This window comes from Sorex araneus, chromosome 6 (genome assembly GCF_027595985.1).
Source record: "Sorex araneus isolate mSorAra2 chromosome 6, mSorAra2.pri, whole genome shotgun sequence".
In the NCBI taxonomy this organism is placed as follows: domain Eukaryota; kingdom Metazoa; phylum Chordata; class Mammalia; order Eulipotyphla; family Soricidae; genus Sorex; species Sorex araneus.
This window is the reverse complement of record NC_073307.1, coordinates 100,973,139-100,996,466: the sequence shown is the minus strand read 5'-3', so window position 1 is coordinate 100,996,466 and position 23,328 is coordinate 100,973,139. Positions and strand designations below refer to the sequence as shown.

The window sequence follows — 23,328 nt, the reverse complement described above, 5'->3', positions numbered from 1 at the left end:
GAGGCTGCAGTGGGAACTCCCCTGACGCGGGGCCAGGAGGCCGAGCCTTGAATTCTCAGGGTCAGTCCTGTCTCGCTCTGTCACTTAGGGAGTCAGGGAGACAGATCTCCTCCCTCTCGGCTTCCTATTTTTCCCCTGAAATGATGAAGAACTGGGACAAAGTAATCTTGAAAGGCCTTCCTGTTCTAAAATTAAAAAACAGCAATTCATAACATATTTTCTCTCTGCCAGGCTTTGGGCTAGATGAGAGGAATGTAAAAGCAAGACAGGAACAAAACCACTTATGGAGTGGCTAAATATTTTGTGCCACAGTTTGGATTAACCCCTTTCGGTGCAGTGTTTTGATCCACTTGCTGAGGTAAGAATAGGTGTGTCCGGGGCCAGAGACATAGCCCAGGGGTTAAGGCACACACATTGCATCCCCCCAACTCAAGTTCTATCCTCAGCACCACATGGCCCTGGATATCACTGGGCGTAGCCTGGGAGGCCCCCGAGCACTGTCAGGATGACCCGCGTAATCCCCAGCACTTCAGGGCCCCAGCAGCACTCAGTCCTTGAACCCTCACACGGAATGCCCTGCCTGGCTTCTCAGGCCTCCTCTGTCATTTGTCGTAGAGGCCTTGTTATGGCACCATTTCTGGGTCCTCCCTCTGTTTCCCCAGATTGAGTTCCTGTTGTCTTATGTGGACCTAGAGGCAGGGATGTCAGAGAATCCTTTCGGATGCTTTGCCAGCAGCAGATCCCTCAAGAGACTGAGCTTTTCATGCAGGAAGCCCAGGTTCTAATCCCTGAGCACCACTGGGGTACCTCCCTCCCTCCCATCCTGTCAACCACCAAAAACCTACAGAAATAACTCTCATCTATGGCAGAAACCAGTTTATTGATTATTGATAGGGGTAACTTGCAGGATGCAGAGATAGATTCCTCTCCTTAGAACAAATCTTTTTATTGAGTGGCAATACATGTTATAAATCTCTAATGCCAGGGCAGAGTACAGATTATTAGACAATTAACCCAAGGGAACAGAATGAAGAATACAGAAACAGATTCCAGAATTTTGCTTTGTTTTGGGGCCACACCCAGCAATGCTCGGGGTTATTCCTAGCTTCACACTCAGGAATAACTCCTGAAGGTGCTCAGGGGACTATATGGGATGCCGGGGATCTGTCCTGCCACATACATGCAGGACAAATGCTTTACCTGCTCTACTATTGCTCTGGTCTCAGCAGATCTTGTATGTCTGTGGTCACTTAATAGAGGACCAAGGTGGCATTCCTAATATAACGGTGCTGGAGCAGTTGACTGCATGGTCATGTCTCTTAACTCCAATTTTATTTTCTATATAAAATTCATATAAAAATCAATTGTAGAGACCGGGGAGATAGGTCAAAGGACTAGAGCACATGCTTTGCACTCGGGATGTCCAGTTCAGTTCCCAGCATTACAAGAATGCCCTGAGCACTGCCGGAACAACCTCTGTGCTCTGAGCTGGGAGTATCCCCTGAGCACTGCTCAGTATGCCCAAAATTCAAAAGCAAAAGTGAAAGTGGAAACTACAGAGAAGATAGTTGCAGGATAATATCTAAAATATAGAAAGAGGGACTGGAACGATAGCACAGCGGGTAGGGCATTTACCTTGCATGCGGCTGACCTGGGTTGGATTCCCAGCATCCCATATGGTTCCCCAAGCACCGCCAGGAGTAATTCCTGAGTGCAGAGCCGGAGGAACCCCTGAGCATCGCCAGGTGTGACCCAAAAAGAAAAAAAATAAATATAGAAAGAACCTCTATACATCAATAAGAAAAAGGTAGTCAATCCAGTCTGAAAAATAGGCAGGATACTCGAATGGGCAGCTTATATGAGACTATCATAAGAGACTCAGACTCAGTAGACTCAAGGGAATTCACATCAAAACCTCAGTGTAGAGAGGGGATATGGCTCAAGTGCCTGCACGTGTGCAAGACTCTGGCATCTATCCTTGCTGTTGCTTTCCTCCCACCCCCGCCCCCAGCACCCACAAGAATGAGCCCCGTAACTAATAGTTAAAAATTAGAAACCTTACTGCAGGATCCGGGGCTGAAGCGATAGCACAGCGGTTGGGCTTTTGCCTTTCACGCAGACGACCCGAGTTTGATTCCTCCGCCCCTCTCGGAGAGCCTAGCAAGCTACCGAGAGTATCGAGCCCGCGCAGCAGAGCCTGGCAAGCTACCCGTGCGTATTGGATATGCCAAAAACAGTAATAATAAGTCTCTCAATGAGCGACGTTACTGGTGCCCGCTCGAACAAATCGATGAGCAACGGGATTGACAGTGACAGTGACTGCAGGACCTGAGAGAGAGTACAGTGGACAGGGCATTTGCCTTGCTGACCCAGGTTCAGCTTTCCCAGAAACACATATGGCTCCCTGAGCACAGAGCCAGGAGTGAGCCCTGAGCACTGCAGCGTGTGGATCAGCACTGCCCCCACCCCCAGTATATAAAATAAAAACTTCAATGTATTTTCACTTCATTCTAACAGGAAAATCAAAATAAATTCATGCAAATAAGCCAGAAAATCTAGCTATATAGTGTATAGTTGTTCAGTTTATCTCCGTGGTATTGGTTCAGAATCTGTGTGTGTGTGTGTGTGTGTGTGTGTGTGTGTGTGTGTGTGTGTGCTGGGCATCAAGCCCAGGTCTTCACACATGCAAAACATTTGCTTTACTGCTGAGCTGTATCCCTGGCTTGTTAAGTACCAAAATCTGAAGATACTCATAAGTGCCTTATGTAAAATAGCACAGTATTTGCAAATAATCTGTATACATCTTCTTACACGCTTTAAATAACCTCTAGATTACTTTTTTTTTTTTCCTTTTTGCTTTTTGGGTCACACCCAGCGATGCTCAGGGGTTACTCCTGGCTTTGCACTCAGGAACTACTCCTGGCGGTGCTTGGGGGACCATATGGGATGCCGGGGATCGAACCCAGGTCGGCCGCGTGCAAGGCAAACGCCCTACCCGCTGTGCTATCGCTCCGGCCCCCTCTCTAGATTACTTTTATGCCTAAATCAATTTAAAAGAGCATGTATATGCTTGTTATGCAATATTGTTTAGAGAATAGTAATAAGAAAAATGTCATTATATGTTCAGTTTAGATTTTCACTGAAAGTTTTATTACACAGTATATTTTTTGGGGGGAGATGCTGGGGACCAAACCTAGGACTTCAAACATGCAAGGCTAGTGCTCTACCATGAGCTGCATTCCTGACAGTACTTACTTTTCAGCAGTTGGTTGAATCAGGACCTGTAATTTGGAGTACCAATTGTACTGTTTCATACATGTATACATATATATATACACACACACATATATATTTTGTTTGTGTGTTTGTTTTGTTTCTGTTTTGGGGCCACACCTAGTGGTGCTCAGGGCTCACTGCTGGCTCTGTGCTTAGGGATCACTCCTGGTGGGCTCAGGAACCATATGGGATACCTGGGACTAAACTCATGTCAGTTGCATGGAAGGCAAGTGCCCTACCTGCTGTATTGTCATTCCAGCCTGTACCGTGTCATATTAAAGATAAACATATTTTTTAAAAGATGAATATATATAAGCTCTAAAAGCTTAGTAGTTCATATTTTAGCTATATCCTTATATATACATTATATGTATATATCTGTCACTGTTACTGTCATCCCGTTGCTCATCTATTTGCTCGAGCGGGCACCAGTAACGTCTCTCATTATGAGACTTTGTTACTGTTTTTGGCATATCAAATACACCATGGGTAGCTTGCCAGGCTCTGCTGTGTGGGCGAGATACTCTCGGTAGCTTGTGAGATGTATATTGCTCTTGGGGCTACACCCAGTGATGATCAGGGGTTACTCTTGGCTCTGTATTCAAAAATTACTCCTGGCAAGCTCTGGGGACCATGTGGGGTCCAGGAATTGAATGGGGTTGGCTGTGTGCAAGGTAAACATTCTACTAGTGTACTGTCTCTCCAGCCCCTGTTCTCAGTATTTTTAATGAAAGAACATACATGACTCGGTTCACTGTTCACAATGGCTCTGGAAACAATGTCCACCACCAGGGGCTGGATGACCACCCTATATGGGTCCCGTAGCACTGCAGGAGTGATTCATGAGCTCTGAGGCAGGAGTAACCCCTGAGTACTGCGTGTATCCTCTGCTCCCCCACAGAGGGAATGTAATGTATCATTCCCAAACAAGCAGAATGATGCTGTGGGCTTTGAGTCAGCACAGTGGGTACCAAGTGTGGCAGGAGGAGTGCTCTGAGGTGTAGGTAATCTATTCTTTTCAGGGTTCATAATGCTGTATGCTTACTACATATGCACACAGCAATGTGAATATATTTACTACTTTTTTTTTTTTTTGAGCTACTCCCAGTGGTTCTCAAGAGTTACTCCTGGAGGCTGGAGCCATAGTACAGTGGGTAGGGCGTTTGCCTTGCACACGGCTGACCCAGGTTCGATTCCCAGTATCCCATATGGTCCCCTGAGCACTGCCAGGAGTAATTCCTGAGTGCAAAACCAGGAGTAACCCCTGTGCATCACCAGATGTGACCCAAAGAGGGAAAAAAAAAAAAGTTACTCCTGGCTCTGTACTCAGAAATTACTCCTGGTGGTGCACAGGGGACCATATGGGATGCTGGGGATTGCACCTGAGCTGGCCAGATGCAAGGCTAGTGCTTCACCCACTGTACTATTTCTTCAGCCCCACTAAAACTTGTTTGATCCCCAACACCTGCCAGAAGTAAACCCTAAACACCGCCAAGTGTAACCCAGACAAAAAAAACAAAGAAAAAAAAAAAGAATTTGTGATGCAGCATAATCCTATGGAATTAAAAATTGGGTAACCAAGGGGTTAAAGATAAGAGAGGAGCCTTTAAGGAAGTTCATGGCAGAAGACGTCATTTGTAGTCAGGTGGTAGTTCCAGCCATATTCCCCCTCCTTTCATTTGCTGATGTCATAGCCCAGACTGGCAAGAGGAGTGTCCCTCCCTTCCCTGGAGGAGGTCAGTTTGTAGAGGGTAAATCGGAAGGAAAATGATGAACAAATTTATGTGAAAAGTTAATTTTCGTCTTATTATGAAGATGGTATGATTAGGATTTCTAGCATAACATTTTAATTTTCTTTCCCCCTCTTTTTTTTCTTTGTAGCCTAAGAAGAAAAGGGCAAAAGTGGAAGTGAGACCCATTAATATGGGGACAGATTATGAATATGGGGTGTTAAACATTCACCTAACTGCCTATGACATGGCCCTGGCAGAGAGTTATGCCCAGTATGTTCACAACCTCTGCAATCATCTCGCCATTAAAGTCGAGGAAAGGTATGAGGTTATGTCTTTGCATCGATGTTCTGAGGGTGGGTACATGCTCTGTCTGCTTTTTGGTATTGTTCAGTAAAGCTTGTGGAAGGGCCAGAGTGATGGCATAGCGGGTAAGGTGCTTGTCTGCGCCCAGCCAACCTGCGTTTGACCCCTGGCACCTATATACTACTCCGAGCCCGCTAGGAGTGATTCCTGAGTGCAGAGCTAGGAGCTATCCTGAGCACCACCAGGTGTGGCCCCAAAACCGAAATAATAGTAAAGCTTGTGGATGTAATACTTGTGGTAAATTAACTCTTTTGTAGGATGCAGTTTGCTGTAATTAAAACATAGAATGTTGCCGTTAACAAGATTGCCATGCCCAGGTGTCGACAGTTTCCTCCTTCACTTTCCTCTGTCCCCAGTGATTACTGATTGAATTTATGTCTATTTTTAAAATTTTTCCAGAACACCATGTAAAGTATTCAAGTATGTCGCTCTGGCTTTTTTGGCCTAGTAGTGTGTTTAAGATTCATTAGTGTTTTTGCAAGTATTTTATTGCAGAATAGAGCAGTGGCAGGAACAAGTCCTCAGCACCGCTGGCTGTGCCCCCAAAACAAAAACAAAAAACAAAGTAGAATGGAAGGCCTTAATTGGCATCTCTCTTCACCAGCTGATATACATTTGAATTCTTTCCAATATTTTAATGACTATGAATAAAGCTGCCAGTAGCATTCTCAGATAGGTTTACTATAGGCGTTTTCTTTTAGATACTGTCATCTGAGAGAATTTGGGGGGGTGTGTGTGTTTATTTCTTACAGATGAAAGTCAACTCTTTCCCAGAGTAGCCGCACCATTGTGTATGCCCATCAGTCATGAATGAAACTTCAGTCGCTCCTTACCCTGGCTAGCACCAAGTATTATAAAATTGCTGAAAGCTATTCTAAGAAGTATATAGTGGCATTACTGAGAGTTTTAATTTACATTTCCTTAATAAACAGTGTAGTAGGCTTTTTGTTTGTTTGTTTTAGGTCACAACCAGTGATGCTCAGGGGTTTACTCCTGGCTCTACACTCAGGAATCACTCCTGGTGGTGCAGGGGGTACCATATGGGATATTGGGGATTGAACCTAGGTCGGCTGCATGCAAGGCGAATGCCCTCCCTGCTGTACCATCGCTCCGACCCCTCTTTGAGCATTTTATTTTCATGTGTTTAGGTTTTTTGTTTGGGCAGGGGTTGAGCCACACCTGACTATGCTTGAGTGTCATTCCTATCAGTGCTTAGGGGATCGTGTGGTATTGAGACTCAAACCCATGCCTCCTGCATCCAAGGCCTCCATTTGCCCCGTTGAGCCTTCTCTCCAGCCCCCTTTTCATGAGTTTTTCATGTGCATATCTTCTTTGATGACATGCCTATTGAAATCTTTTGTTCATTTTTTTGGGGGGATCTGACCCTCGCAAGCCATGCTCTATGTATTCGGGGCCACTCCTGGCAGTACTGGGTTTGACTGTTTGGGCAGGAATGTTTAAATCTTGAGCTTCTTCACACAGTGCTGCTTAGGCCCACTGGTGCTGGGCGCCATCTGGGTCACAATCACCCCAAGGGGCCTCCACAACGGTGCTGGGGTCTGTGTGGTACCAGAGAACTGAACTCGGGGCCTCTAACATGCCTAGCATATATTCTAGCCTTCTGAGCTATCTCACTGGTCCCTTTTTAATATTGGGATTTTTTATTCTTTTATTGAGTTATTAGAGTTCTTGTCTATTTTTTGGATAACAGTTGTTTTCAGTTTGCGTTTTGCTCCAGAGCTGGAGCAATAGTACAGTGGGTCAGGTGTTTGCCTTTCATGCAGCTTACCCAGGTTTGATCCCCAGCATTCCATGTGGTTCCCAGAGCCCGCTTGGGGTGATACATGAGTGCGGAGCCAGGAGCATTGCTGGGTGTGCTTCCCTCAAAAGACAAACAAAAATAACAGAATTAGCTTATTGATTTCCACAGAAAGTATCCTGGGAGAAGTTTGTTGTCATAGTGTTGAACTGTTGGTCAATTTGAGAAGAATTGAGATCAGTTTTCACCCTTCTCTTTCATTACCATGGGATATCTCTCCATATATTTAGTGTTTTCCTTCCTATTGTGCTTTTCACTTGCTGTTTGGAATTGTTGGAAAACTGTAGGGGAAGGAATTAACATTATTAACTCTCTATTCTAAGCCGGGCATTTTACATATCTTAGTGTTTCAAAAAATATGGAGTGTCCTGTGATTTGCCTTAAATAACATTGAATCACATGGTGAGAAATATCTTTCTTTTTAAATTCTTAACCCAGTTATGTCAAGGAGAAATTCTTGGTGTGGTGCTGGTATGTCCCTAACAATGCTTTCACACTTCTGTCTTTTTACCAGAGATCTAGGGCTCAGAGATTCTGTTGAACATCAGTTAGCAGAATTTTACATTTTGTTTTAGTTACATTTGTTTTTAATTTATCTACTGGTTATGGAAGCTGATACTAATTTTTCATTTGTAGTAGTGATGGGCTGGAGTGATAGCACAGCAGCAGGGCGTTCGCCTTTCACGCGACCGACCCGTGTTCCATTCCTCTGCCCCTCTTGGAGAGCCCGGCAAGCTACCGAGAGTATCGCGCCCACACAGCAGAGGCTGGCAAGCTACCCCGTGTTATATAGGATATGCCAAAAACAGTAACAATAAGTCTCACAATGAGAGACGTTACTGGTGCCCACTCGAACAAATCAATGAGCAACGGGGTGACAGTGACAGTAGTGATATAGTCTTCTTTTGTGTTTTGGGTCATACCCAACAGTGCTCAGTAGCTATTCCCAGTTCTATACTCAGGGGAGTATGTGGTGCCAGTGATCCAGCCTCGACTCAGCCTGCTGAGTTATCTCTCAGCTCCATAATACGGCCTTCTTGGCTTTGAGATATAATTGGGGCTTATTCATCTTCAACAATAGTGCTGGAGAAAACTGGGTAGCTCTACGCAAAATAATAAACTCAGATCTCTTTCTAATGTCATGCACAAAGTCAAATCAAAATGGAGTAAAGACCTTGATATCAGACCTGAATCCATAAGATACATAGAGGAAAACATAGGCAGAACCTTCTGTGGCATTCACATTAAAGGCATCTCCAAGGATGAAACAACACTGACCAAGCTAATGGGAGCAAAGATAAACAGATGGGACAACATTAAACTAAGAAGCTTCTGCACCTCAAAGGAAATGATGTCCAGGATACAAAGACAGCCCATGGAAGGGCTGGAGCAGTAGCACATGGGTAGGGCGTTTGCCTTGCATGCAGCTGACCCAGGTTCGATTCCCAGCATCCCATATGGTTCCCCGAGCAGTGCCAGGAGTAATTCTTGAGTGCATGAGCCAGGAGTAACCCCTGTGTATTGCTGGGTGTGACCCCCCCCCCCAAAAAAAAAGACAGCCCAAGGAATGAAAAAAAATATTTATCCAACACCCATCTGTTAAGGGCTTAATATCAAAGGTATATAAGGCACAGACAAACCTTTACAAGAAAAAAAGAGAAATAATAACCCCATCAAAAAAATCAGGAGAAGAAATGAACAGAAACTTCCTTAAAGAAGAAATACAGATGGCCAAAAGGCACACGAAAAAATGCTCTACATCACTTATCATCAGGGAGATGCAAACCAAAACAACAGTGAGATAGCATCTCACACCACAGAGACTGGCACACATCAAAAAGAACAACAACAGGGGCTGGAGTGATAGCACAGCGGGAAGGGCGTTTGCCTTGCACACTGCCGACCCGGGTTCGATTCCCAGCATCTCGTATAGTCCCCTGAGCAGCGCTAGTGGTAATTCCTGAGTGCAGAGCCAGGAGTAACCCCTGTGCATTGCCAGGTGTGGCCTAAAAAGCAAAAAAAGAAGAGAACAAGAACAACCCGTGTTGGTGAGAATGTGAGAAGAAAGGGACTCTCATTCATGACTGGTGGTAATATGAGCATTCCTCAAAAAAACTAGAAATTGAGGGCTGGAGCAATAATACAATGGGTAGGGTGTTTGCCTTTCACGTGGCCAACCCGGTTTTGATCCCCAGCATCCCATATGGTCCCCTGAGCACCACCAGAGGTAATTCCTGAATGCAGAGCCAGGAGTAACCCCTGAGCATCTCCAGGTGGACCCCAAAAAAGAGCAAAAGAAATAAAACCTAGAAATTGAGCTTTCCTTAGACGCAGCAATACAATACCACTCCAAACCCCCAAAAATGCAATACAGAAAAGCCATCTACACTCCTGTGTTCATTTCAGTACTATTCACAATAGCCAGAATATGAAAATAACCTGAGTGCTTAAGAACACTTAATGAGTGGATGGAGAAACTATGGTACATATACACAATGGAATACTATACAGCCATTAAGAAAAAAATGAAGTCATGAAATTTGTTTTTATATGAATGGACATGGAGAGTATCATGCCAAATATGCTGAATGAAATGAGTCAGGGAGAGGGAGACAGAGAGAGGGCCAAACATAGAATGGTTGCATTCATTTGCAGGATATTAAAAAAACATAGTATAAGACTAATACCCAAGGACAGTAGAAACAAGGACCAGGAGGACTGGTCCATGGTTGGACGCTTGCTACAAGTGAGGGTTTGGAAGGGGAGTACAGTTAAAAGAAAGAAGGGACCACTGTGACAATGATAGGTGGAAATGATCACTCTGGACAAGAACTGAGTGCTGAATGGAGGTAAAGTGATATACGATAGTTTTCAGTACCTCTATTGCAAACCACATTACCTAAAAGGAGAGACAGAGACAGAGAGGGAAAGAAGGAGAGAGAAAGAAGAAAATTGTCCTGCCAAAGAGGCAGGCTGAGGGTGGTGGTAGGAGGGAAACTGGGGACACTGGTGATGGGAAATGTACACTGGTGAAGGGATGGGTGGTGGAACATTGTATGGTTGAAACCCAATCATGAACAAATGTGCATCTCATAGTGACTCAGTTAAAAAAAAAAAAGTTAAGCTTACTTACTAAGCTGTAGTTTATAGTCAATAAAATTTATTCTTTTGGACTAGTGATGTAGTTCAGTGGTACAGTTAATAACTTTATATAAATGAGACCCTGGGTTCAGTCCGTGGCATCACTCTCCTACCCCAAACTACCAAAGATCAAACATAAAATCCATTCTTTTAGCCAATAGTTGTAAGGGTTTGACACATGCACATACATTCTAGTTAAATACAGAACATTTCCTTTATTCTGAGAAATCTCTTCCTGCCTTATTAGTCCCTCCAACCACTCCCAATCTCTGACAACTACTGATCTGTTTGATGTCCCCACCATTTTGCCAATTCCAGAATATTCTACAAATGGAGTAGTATAGTATTTTTCGTATTAATTCTGATTTTTTTCACTTAAGATATACTTGGGACTAATCCACTTCCCTGCCAGTATCACCTGTTTTCCTTTTTGATACTGAGTAGCATTTCACTGGATGGATGATGTGCCAATCTATCCATCCACCTGTAGAAACATGTTGTGTTGTTTCAAGTTCTGAGCAGTTATAGTAAAGTCATGGTGTAGGATAACATTGCTCTGTCCTTTCTTCCTTGCCACAAGGAGCTCAGGTTTATCGGGTTACATCCATCACAGTGCTCCTGAGTCACTCCCATTCCTTTGTTTAACTGTAACCTCTTCTCTATGCTTTCTTCCCCAGTCGGTTTATAACCTTTTTCTCCTAATCAGACTCTGTTAACTTGTAAAGTCAAACAACTCAGAAATCTATGATTTTATATGTATGAGTGAAATACTGTCTTTCTCCTCTCCTTAAGTCTTTTGAAAAGTTTACTTTAAAGCAATGTCCTTTTTGTATGGACATAGGAAGACAGTTAATATTATGCTTTTGTAACTTGGGAGTTAAAACTCGGAATAATATTCCCTCCCAAACATCTGATTTCTCGACTTAAGCCTCAGTTGCCCTTGGTTCCTAGCACCCCAAAAGCAGGGTCCTGATAAGGGACTGAATGGACCCAGGGCAAGCTGTGAGCTACCCTGGCATAGAAATGGCCAGGCCAAAGCACCACGATTCTTAACTATAAGTTAAGAGCTTGATCATGGACAAAAGCTGTCATGATCCAAAAGTAACGATGAGACTAGGACCCTGCTAGGGATAGGGAAGACTAATCTGGCCTGAGCACTGTAGTCTGAGGTCAAGATGACCCCAGGAGAGCAATTCTATAAATTTAATGTATCTCTTACTGTGTCCATACAAAATGACTAATATTATGAATGTTTGCTTGTTGGACTAAGGAAAGGAGAAATGCACCCCTAGATGGTATTTCGCCCTTAGGTGGGTCATCTTGCTGTATGAGAATCTGTCCTAGAAGCAGCATCCCCTGAGGGAAAGAACTGTGACCACACCTATGTGTAAGCCCCAACCCCTCATGCTTGGGGATTTAAGTAGGCTGTAAGAGTGGGCTGGGGGTTCCAGATCAAGAGGCAGGAGAAGAAGGAGAATGAGAGAGCCAGAAGGAGATTGATGAGAGATCAAGAAGGAGAATGAAGTAGCATGGGAGAGGGAGAAGCAGGAGGAGAATCAGAGGAGAATGGAGACGGGAATGGAATAAACTGCAACTGAGACCAACCAGCCTGACCCTCATTCCTTCCTCCCCCTGCCCATTGCCATCGACCTCCCCAGGTTGGGGGAAGTGACGTGAGACTACTAAACATGGGTGGTGGGAGAGATAGGATGCCAATGTCCCTTTTTGTGTTTATGCACATGGTAAACAAGTACAAGGTTGGGTATTTTGTTTGTTTGTTTGTCTGTAGCCCAGCCAGACTATTTGTGTACAGGTTTTTTTGAGGGGGTGGTGGGGGAGGGTTGTTTGCTTTTCGGATCACACCCATCGATACTCAGAGGTTACTACTGGCTCTGCATCCAGGAATTACTTCTGGCATTGCTTGGAGGACCATATGGGATGCTGGGGATTGAACCTGGGTCAGCCATGTGCAAGGCAAATGCCCTACCCGCTGTGCTATCACTCCTGCCCCTGTACAGGGTTTTTTTTTTTAATGCAAGTTTCTCTTTATGAGAGTTTCTCGGTTTTCATTTCTGTAGTAGCACGAATGCTAGATCAAAGCTGAGTAATAATTAATAAGAAATTTACAAGAATATTTAAATTGCCAATAGCCCTGGCCCAGAAAGTCCAATTGAATCCCAAAATGGATTAGTGCCATACAGAGATGTCTCTGGAACCCAACCATTTATAATCTAGAAATTTACATGTACAATTGCGGCTGTGTGAGCTCTCATCATATTCAAAATGAGCAATGGAAAGAACATTATCTAGCATCTACCCCTGGCAGGTAGGCTTGAATGATTGTGGGAATTTTCGAGCAAAACATAACGCCCAAAATTAGAGAGGCAGTATTGGGGAAACTGTCTGCGATAGGGGCAGGGTGAGGACTGGGATATGGGTTGTGAAAAACGTGCACGGTGGAGGGATGGGTGTTTCATCATTGTATGGCTGAATCTCAAACATGAAAGCTTTGTAACTCTATCTCATGGTGATACAATTTAAAAATAAAAGTAATGTGGAGTTCATGCCCAATTCAATCAGCTTAATGAATTGTTGAACAAATAGCAGTACATTATTTAAAAAGAGAAAAAAGAATATTTAAATTTACATGAAACTGTTAAGCTGGCAAGCAATGTAGCTCAGTAGTAGAGGACGTGCTTGCCTCGTTTGTGTGAGGCCCTGCCACCGCACACTCAAAAATACAAAAAAGGTCTAGAATGTAATTCCAACAATTTGGGACCGAGTCGTCTTTGAGATGACTCACAGAGCTCAAGCACTTACTTGGCAAGCAGGAGCCCTGGGATCAGCCCTGACGTCACGTGATCCTCCATGCAGCACCAGGAGGGACACAACACAGCCATGAGCAACCCCCAGCACAGCCAGGTGTGACCTAAAAACAAAACAAAAGAAAGAAAAAAGGCTTTGGTCATCGTGTTCCATAGAACACGATGTGGTGCTGGAGATCCCAAATGATGTCTCTGGAATCAGTCCATGTCGGATGCTGAGGATAGAAGTCACGACCCCATACTTGTGAGGCAGGCACATTGCCGCTGAGCCAACCCAGATTTAAAAGCCAGCTGTCAAAAGTACCGGTGAATTTGAGGCAGCCTGGTAGATGATTATATCTGTGGATCTGCTACTGTTAGCCCACCACTCTGCTAAGTACTTTTCTATATGTTATGTTAATGCAGAGGCCAGAGAACCAGCTCAGTGGACTGAGTGCATGCTTGGCATGTGGGAGGCTGGGGGTTGATCCTGGCATTTCATCGTCCCCTCTAGCTCCAGAGCACAGAGCCAGAAGTTGCTCCTGAGTACTTCCCTGAGCACTGCCAGGTGTGGCCTCCAAAACAAAACAAAAAAATTCAAACAAGTACTGTGAACATAGTGGGTCCAAAGCATTGGCCGGCTCTCGGGCAGGACTTCCCTGTCCTTTACTCTGGTCCTGCTGCATTCTTGCTGTGTGACAGTGGGCAGTTTACTTAACCTCTTTGTGTCCTGATTTCCTTGTCAGTGAAATTGGATTAATAAAATACCTAGACAGAAGACTGTAGAGAAAACTAAGGGAGTCACATGCACATAGGTATGCAAAGATCTGTATGCAAATCTTTATGTATGTGTATATATATATGTATTTTATATAAATTAAAACATACATGTTTTTATTTGTGGTTTGAAATAAATAAACCACATGTGTATGGTGGTTAATTTGTGGGGATTAAAATCAGGATCACTTATATGCAAACTGAGCTACATCTCTGGCCTAAGAGAGTTAATGTATTTGAAGTAGTTACAACTTTGCCCTGTAACTTTTGGCTACTGTTACAATTATTAATGCTAAAACAATAGAAATTTGTCTGTACTAAGAGGTAAGTCCTAGATACAGACCCCTACTTAACCCCCAAATTCTCAGTTCCATCAGTGGTTCTCCCCTTAACCCTTTGTGTGATCTTTCTTGCGTGGAACTAATGATCACATAATTCCTGTGCTTAGCTTCCCAGGCCCTTGCAATGAAAGTAAGAAATTCCTCATGTGACTTGCTAAGTGTTTCATGGGCTGGGCTTGCCTCTCTCTCACTCACATTTCTCTTTCCTTCTCCCTCTCCCTCTAGGGATTATTTGTCTCTCCCTCCTCTTTTCATATTCTATCTAAAGCTTAGGTTACCTTTCACCTAACGTCAGCTTTTTTCTTAGATGCCATCTTCACAACCCCTTCAAGGAGCTTCTTTAAGTTATTATATAAAGGTAGTAATTTTGCTGCCTCTTTTTCACTGTATTTAAACACCGTGATTTACAAAGTCGTTCGTAATGCAATTGTGATGGGCGTTCAGTGCTCCAGCACTAACCCCACCACCAGTGCGACCTTCCCTCTACCACTGTCTCCAGTTTCCCCCCAGCCCCAAGCCTGACCCCTTAGCAGGCACAAAACAATGTATTTCATACTGCTTGTTACAACTAAATGGCTAATAGAATTATCCAGTAAAATGAAATCTGTGAAAATTGTATCATCTCACCGTGGGTCATCAAGTCCTTCCCTGAGGGCTTGCTAAGCTGTTGTTTTTCTGTTGAGCTCGGTTGGCTTCTGTGTCACGGTCCCCTCTAGTTTGGTGTGCTCCTCCTGTGCTGTCAGTATTGTGGCACTTGGAGGAGCTGAGAGCAGCCGTGTACTCCCGGGGCTCTGTCTGGGAGCCGTAGAACCAGACCAGTGAGTTTACTTGGTGGTGGGTATGGGACATGGATGTGTTCGCTGGGGCTTCTGGAAGTACGGGGATGGAGGGAAGCCACTCTCCCCCACTCCAAGAAGACCCCGGAATTTTCCGCCTGAAAACTGGTATATGCTTTTTATGAAAATGCCACCGAAAGCCAAGAAGGAAGCCCCTACCCTCCTAAAGGTTGAAGCCAAAGAAGCTCTGAAGGCCAAGAAGTCAGTGCTGAAAGGTGTCCACAGCTGCAGAAAGAAGATTCGCATATCACCCACCTTCTGAAGACCCAAAAGGCTGCGGCTGAGAAGGCAGCCCAAGTATCCATGGAAGAGCACCCCACCCCCACCCCGAGGAACCAGCTTGACCATTATGCCATCTTCGAGTTCCCTCTGACCGCTGAGCCAGCTGTGCAGAACACACTATGTTCGTGGTGGGTGTCAAGGCCAACAAGCGCCAGATTCCACAGGCCTTGTCTGTGACATTGACATGGCCAAGGTCACACCCAGATTAGGCCTGGTGGAGAGAGAAGGGCATATATCCCGGCAGCTCCTGCTATGGCGCCTTGGATAGTGTCAACAAAATCGAGGTCATCTAAACAGTCCAGCTGGCTAACCCTACATGTGTATTTTTTATCATAAAGAAAGAAAGAAAACAGGTGCGCCTTTTTGCAGAGATTAGTCATGAAGCAGCACAGTTGGGCCATTAGCATGGTGGCAGCTCTGGGTGCAGGGGTGGCTGCCAGGGTTTCGGCAGGGTAGGATTCAGCCCACCCGCTCCCAGTGGCTTGCCTGAGTCTCCAACCATAAGCCAGTGTACCCGTGAATATCTATGGCTTGGCTTGCAATTCTTCCGAGATTGGTCATGAATCTGAAAAGCTGGGCCGCTGAGTTTACAGGGCGGCAGCTGTGAGATGTCTGTAACTTCTTTTTTATAACATCGTTCCAGACCCTTGGCTTTAGTTCTTCCTTCTTTGATTCTAAGCTCTGTGAAGGCCAGGAACATTTCTTTATTCATCAGATGTCAGTCCTGGGGCCAGAGAGATACTACGGGGCTTTTTATCTGGCAGGAGGCTCCTAGCACCCCATAGATGGTCTCCTGAGTATCAGCTTTGCCAGGTGCAGCCCTGGTGGCCCCCAGCACCACTGGTGTGACCTAGGTAATTCCTGACACTGCAGGGCTTGAGCCTTGCCACATCCTCAGACCTTCACATTGAACCCCAGCCCAGAATCAGCACCGCTCCGGGAAAAAAAGCCTTGCAGAGTTGCACTGACTAAATATTTGTTGGCTTGGGTTGCGTTTCAGCTGAAATGAGCATGATTCCTAGAACAATAGACTGAATGGTATTCTGCCTTTTGCCTGGCTCTTTGCTCTAGATTCTGCGAGCATAAAGAGATGTTCATTTTCAGCAGCTGCCTTCTCTGTATTGATTGAGGTTTTCAGATCCTCCTATCAGGCATTCTCACTGCCCAGCTTTTTTCAGAGATGAAATGATTTTCTCTTCTTCTGATTTTCATTTCATCTTGATCTATTTGTCCTCTGGGATTATGGGGGCAGAGCTGTGACCTTGAGATGGAATTGGGCTAGCTTTTGTTCTATAAATGGTCTGTATGGCTGCAGCTGCAGCTCACCCAGGAGAGGAGTGAAAGAGGCCTTTCCTGCCCATCCTGCAGTCGCCAGTAGCCCCAGCTGAGCTGCGTCCTGGAGAGACGGAAACCTTCTTAATCTGGGAGCCCCTTCCTAGGCTTGAGCTAGCCTGCACGCTCTGCCCCGGGTCCCATGCTCCTTCCCTCTGTGAGATTACTCTTCCTTTGTTCTTTCATAGGAACCACTCCCAGGGGTGCAAGGGAGGGCGGGGGCATAGGCCACTCCTGGTGATGCTCCTCCAAAGAGTATGGATAATAAGTATTCAGGGGCTCCCAGGGCTACACCCATGGCAGGCTCTGTGGTGGCAAGGATCAAAGTCAGGGCCTTGCACAGACTAGGCATGTGCTCTAACCATGTAAGCCGTATCCCTGGTCCCCACTTCCTTTTTTATTTTATTTTTTTAATTGGAGCCTTACAATTGTCAGAGTCCACAGATTGTAAGTTTTCTGGTACCCTGGGAGAATATTCTGTGTCCCTCCCCTGGCAATGTGCATCAACAACAGCTCGATTCTGTTATGTTTGGTTATGCTGGTATATTCAACTCTTTAAAATCAATGATTTCTATTTCATTTTTAATGTGTGATCAGTGGGGGAAAAATTGGGGAGGGGCGTGTGTGGCCATACTCAGCTGTGCTCAGTGCTTACTCATGGCTCTGCATTCAGGGATCACTCTTGACGGGGGTTCAGAGGACCAAGTGTGGTGCCAGGGATCAAATCTTGTTGGCTATATGCAGGTGCCCTACCTGCTGTATTATCTCTTTATCCCCTCCCCCTGCCCTTTTAATAGATTGGAGAAAACAAAATCTATTGATACCACTGTCACTGTCACTGTCATCCCATTGCTCATCGATTTGCTCAAGCAGGCACCCCCAAAGAGAGAATTACCTATTGTCTTATGACTCAAAGATCTATTCTGCTTTGAAATGATCAGACTGGGGCCACAGCAATACATTTGCCTTGCGCACAACTGATCTGGGTTTGATCCCCAACATCCCATTTGGTTCTCCCGAGCACACCAGGAGTAATTTTTTTATTCTTTTTGGGTCACACTTGGGTCCAGGAATAACAGGAGTTATTCCTGGCTCTGCACTCAGGATTTACTCCTGGCGGTGCTCAGGAAACCATATGGGATGCTGGGGATCGAACCTGGGTCTGCCTTGTGTAAGGCAGACACTCTACCCGATCCAGTTCAGGAGTAATCTTTTTTTTCAAGTTTTTTGGGTCACACCTGGCAATTCCCAGGGTTATTCCTGTCTCTGCACAAGGAATTCCTCCTGGAAGTGCTCGGGGGACCATATGGGATGCTGGGTTTTGAACCCGGGTCAGCCACGTGCAAAGCAAATGCCCTACCTGCTGTGCTATCGCTCCAGCCCCAGAAATTATCCTTTTGTGTAGAACTAGGAGTAAGTCCTGAGCATCTCCGGGTATGACCCTCCCCCTGTCAAAGAAAAAATCAGAGTGCCCAGGGTTCTTTATCAAACTATGTTTGGTTTTTCTGTGGTTCTTTTTGAGGACCTCTATTTTTTATTTAGAATGTCTTCCAGGTAACCACTCATGTTCATTCTTTGAGTAGTGACAAAGCATGACATCAGCTGCAAAGCCTTTCCTGGGCCCTACTTGTCCTCTTCTGTCCTCAGAACATTCAGAGCTTATCTTTTACTATCTTTTCCTTACTATAGTGCTGGTGTTTGTGTGCTTTCTCTCTCAAATTCACTCTTTTGTTTGTTTGTTTGTTTTGATTTTGGGCCACAGCTTGTGGTGTCCAGGGCTTACTCCTGTCTCTGTGCTCAGGAATTACTCCTGGTGGTGCTGGGTAGGTATGTGGAGACCATATGGGATTCTGGGAACCAGTCAATCCCAGGTTGGCCACTTCCAGGGTGGCTATTGCCCCAGTCTTGCAGATTCATTCCTAGCAAGTTCCTGGACAAATAACACAGTAACTTAGAGTTCCACCTGCCTTGGAGCATATGGTCACAAATTCAAATTCCTGTGTCCCAAATGTGTTGAGCTCAGGTGAGCACCACAGTGACCTAAAATGAGCACCACAGCCATAACTTGTGGTCTCAATTTAAGTGCTCATGGGTGAGTGCAAGCACCTCACCGGATATGCAGCATCCAGCAAGCACCACAGTTGAAGTGTGTGGTCACCATAGTAGTAATAGAGGAAGCCATTGGTCAGGAGCAGGACTGGGTTCTAAAAGGAGGTGAAGGTGAAGGGATATGCATGAAACCCTATCCGTAACAGTATTGTAAACCACTGTGCCTAAAAGGAAAAAAGAAAAAAGTGTCTGCCATAAAGGCAGATGGGTGGGAGGGAAACTGGGGGCATCATTAGAAGTAAGTGGACACCGGTGAAGGGATTGGTGCTCAAATATTGTACAGCCGAAACTCAATCATGAGTACCATTATAATTCACTGTGACTCAATTATTTTTTTATAATGTGTGAACCCCACAGTCAGGCATGAGTGCAAGCCCTGGTCATTGGAGCGAAAACAGCAGGGGGAAATGAAATGAAATAAACTAGACTGAAATAAGGCTGGAGTGATAGCACAGTGGGTAAGGCATTTGCCTTGCATGTGGCCAACCCGGCTTTGATTCCTCTGCCCCTCTTGGAGAGCCTGGCAAGCTACTGAGAGTATCTAGCCCACATGGCAGAGCCTGGCAAGCTACTGAGAGTATCTAGCCCACATGGCAGAGCCTGGCAAGCTACTGAGAGTATCTAGCCCACATGGCAGAGCCTGGCAAGCTACTGAGAGTATCTAGCCCACATGGCAGAGCCTGGCAAGCTCTGCCATTCGATATGCCAAAACCAGTAACAACTAGTCTTTTTTTTTCTTTTTTTTTTCTTTTTGGGTCACACCTGGCGATGCACAGGGGTTACTCCTGGCTCTGCACTCAGGAATTACTCCTGGCCGTGCTCAGGGGACCATATGGGATGCTGGGAGTCGAACCCGGGTTGGCCGCGTGCAAGGCAAATGCCCTACCCACTTTGCTATCACTCCAGCCCCACAACTAGTCTCATAATGGAGATGTCACTGGTACCCGCTCAAGCAAATTGATGAGCAACGGGATGACAGTGACAGTGACAGACTAAAATAACAAAATTAAATAATGGGCTGGAGGGGTAGTATAGAGGGTAGATCACTTACATTGCATGTGGCTGACACAAGTTCAATCCCTAGCTCCACATACAGCCTTCCCAGCCCTGCCAGGAGTGATGGCTGAGCACAGACCCAGGAGTAAGCCCTGAACATAGTTGGATGTGGCCTCCAAACCAAATAACTAACTAAAATGGAACAGACCAGGGGCATAGCTCAGTGAGAGAGTGCATGTTTTGTGATTATCGTGAGTTTAATCTTCATCCCCACCCTCATTCCCCCGAAACCAAACAAACCAGATTTTCAACTGCTATTTGATGAATGAATGAACAAATAAATCAATAAATATTGTTCAGATATCTATTGAAGAATAAACTGCATGCTCAGTGGAGTATGAGGCAACTCCTACTTTACTTTTGATACCTGCAGAGTATCAAAAGAAAACTTTTTTTTTTAATCAAATCACCATGAAAACAGTTACAAAGCTTCCCAGTTTAAGTGTCAGTCATACAATGATCAAACACCCATCCCTTCACAATGATCAAACACCCATCCCTTCACCAGTGCACATTTTCCATTACCAAGAACCCCAGTATACCCCTCAACCCATTCCTCCCCCTGCTTGTATGGCAGATGATTTCCACTTGACTGTCTCTCCACTTTGATCACATTCAATATTTTGACAAAAGACCCACCATTATTATTTGGAATTTTCCCCAACAATCAGACCTGCTGGAAAGGCATCATTAGATAATTTGTTTTCTATTGCTGGTTATGAAGAGCATATGATTTTGGTGGGGTGTTTTGTTTTGTTTTGTTTTGTTGCTTTTTGGGTGTCACACCTGGCCCTGCACTCAGGAATTACCCCTGGTGGTTCTCAGGGGACCATATGGGATGCTGGGAATCGAACCGGGTTGGCTGTGTGCAAGGCAAACGCCCTACCCACTGTGCTATCTCTCCAGCCCCAAGAGCATATGATTTTGGATTTCTGATATTTTAGTAATAAGTCTGGAGAAATTTCTGCCAAAAGCCGCTGGGTTCCGAGATTGGTTTGTATGCCTCTGGGATCACGGCCGTTGAGGAGCCAGAGGAGCCATTCCGGAAACATAACTTTTTGTTTGAGGGGGCACATCTGGTGATGCTCAGAAGTTACTCAGGGCTGTGCACTCAGGAATTACTCTTGGGAGTTCTGGGGGTGGGGGGGGACCATGTGGGATCCTGGGGATAAAACCTGGGTGTGCTGCATGCAAGGTAAGCTCCCTACCTGCTGTAGTATATCTCCAGCCCCAGGAGACGTAATGTTTTAGAATGTTTTTCACTTTTCCAATTGCATCTGCATAGTTACAGTATTTAAACTTCTGTACCAAGCCTATGAGTTTGTTTTTTACATATATTTATATGTATGTATACTTATATAATAAATTTGGACTTGGAAAATGAGGTTATAGATTGTGCTGAAAAGTGGGAAGGATGTTATTTAAGCTTCCTGGAAGTTTGAGATACCTAGCTGAACTCACTATACGGCTAGAGGACTGGCCCTAGTAGAAAGATCACCCTCTTTCCGTGATCTCCTGTAGTGATAGCAACAGCCCTAAGAACTGGGTGTTACTGTCTTCATTTTATAGCTAAAGAAGCATACTCAGACAGCTGACTCAATTTGTCCAAGATCAAAGGGGTTACAGAGCCAGCATTTAAATCTAAAACTGATTGTCAGTCTCCCTAATCCATTTCCATTAGACAAGCTTTTATGGCTTTCTCTCTAGAGGGCCGTATCTCCCGTGCTATTAACTGATGCAGTTTGATGTGGCATGAAAAGTCAGGAGTTCTCTTGTTAGGATTATTTGATTTATCTGGTTAAATGAACTTTCTGATGGGATAAACACAATACTACCTTTTTGGGATTGTTTTTAGGACCATTTTTAGGATCAGCACCAGCCAGATCTCTTTAGCACTCCCGGTCCTCCCAGTGATCTGCTGGTTGGGGCCTAGATTGTAATCTCTTTTCCCATGAAAGAACTGAGGCTCAGAGGAGAAAGTGCTTGGCAAAATTAACACCACTAACAAGTGTCAGGACCAAGACTTGACTCTAAATCCACAGTCTTTTGTTCTATTGTTTTCCCGCCACGGCCAGCAGTGCTGGGTCACTCCCAGCCGTGCTCAGGGGCTGTGAACAGTGGGGATTAAACTTGGGTCCCACATGCAAACTCTACACTGCACCCTCGTGAGCTTTCTCCACTGTTTTATATTTTGTTTTTGTTTGTGTTTTATTTTGGTTGGGTCATATCCAGCAGTGCTCAGGTCTTACTCCTGGCTCTGAGCTCAGGAAACTGTCCTGGCAGGCTCAGGGTACTATAAGGTGCTAGGGATGGAACCCGGTTCAACCTCAGTACAAGCCCTGCCAGCTGTACTATCACTCTGGCACCCCAAGTTCACTGTTCTTTACCCTGCATCACGTAGCTTTATTGAAGATGCTTAGAGGAAGCATAGAATCTGTAATGATGGCTCAACCTGGGGATGTAGAACAATGTCTACAGATAATTTTGTTACCATTTTGGTGTTGCTATTGACATCTATTAGGCAGAGGTTAGGGATGCCTGAAGTAGCCCCCTAAACAGAGAATTATCTGATCTAAAATGTCAGTAGTTACCAGGTTTTACTCTGAATAGACATGATTGGATATGCAGAAAGTCATTAGTGGTGATCTAACCCTTTGGGCAACTTAGAAACTTCTGGAGAGCTTTCTTTGTTTTTGTTTTGGGGGCTTGGGAGGGCCACACCTGGCAGTGTTCTGGGACCAACTTTGTGTTTGGGGTCACTCCTGACAGTGGTCAGGAGCCCATGTGGTGCCAGGGATTGAATCAGGGTCAGCCATGTGCAAGGCAAACGCCTTAATCCCTGTGCTAATGCTCTGGCCCATTTCTAGTTTGACCCTGGTCTCAGATAAGGAGCCTGTTTTGCCAGGATCCATTGCAGACAGCAGGGCCTGTGCCCAGAACTGCTCTGCTGAGAACCCTCTAATCACTGGCTGCCCCTTCCCACAGCTATGCGATGCCCACTAAGACCATGGAGGTGCTGCGGCTGCAGGATCAAGGCAGCAAAATGTTCCTGGACTCGGTTTTGACCACCCACGAGCGAGTGGTTCAGGTGGGCACTCAGGGAGAACTGGGCGTGTATTGGCCTCTTTTGGTTCTTTTGGTTTTTTTCTCCTCTGTTATCCCCTTCTCCCTCTCTTGCCTGCCCCTTGAATGATGACATTCTCCAGGATTGGTTCTTGGTCCTGCATCCCTCCTCATGTAATGCCCTCTATGTCTGCAGTCTTGGTGGTTGTGTGTGTGTATGTGTGTGTGTGTGTGTGTGTGCGTGTGTGTGTGCATTATATTCCAAAATGCTTCCTTGAGTTTCAGTCCTGGTATTTGTTAGGCGGCTTCTCTAGCTGGGCTGTTCCATGTGTCTTATACTCAGTGTATACAGAGTGAATTGTAGCAGGACTGATGTTGCTCTATGTATAGAATCCT

At 45.1% G+C, this 23,328-nt stretch overlaps 1 protein-coding gene across 3 annotated transcripts in view; it reads left to right on the top strand.

Annotated features, from left to right (window-relative positions):
• The window catches only part of MRPL48 (mitochondrial ribosomal protein L48), a 70,339-nt gene that overhangs the window by 42,782 nt on the left and 4,229 nt on the right, over window positions 1-23,328 (top strand). For 2 of the 3 annotated variants that reach the window (XM_055143932.1, XM_055143933.1), the window contains 2 exons: window positions 5,158-5,327; window positions 22,855-22,957. In XM_055143932.1, the coding sequence (XP_054999907.1) occupies window positions 5,158-5,327; window positions 22,855-22,957 (273 nt within the window). The remainder of the gene's footprint in view (window positions 1-5,157; window positions 5,328-22,854; window positions 22,958-23,328) is intronic. The other variant, XR_008630794.1, reaches the window with a different exon arrangement.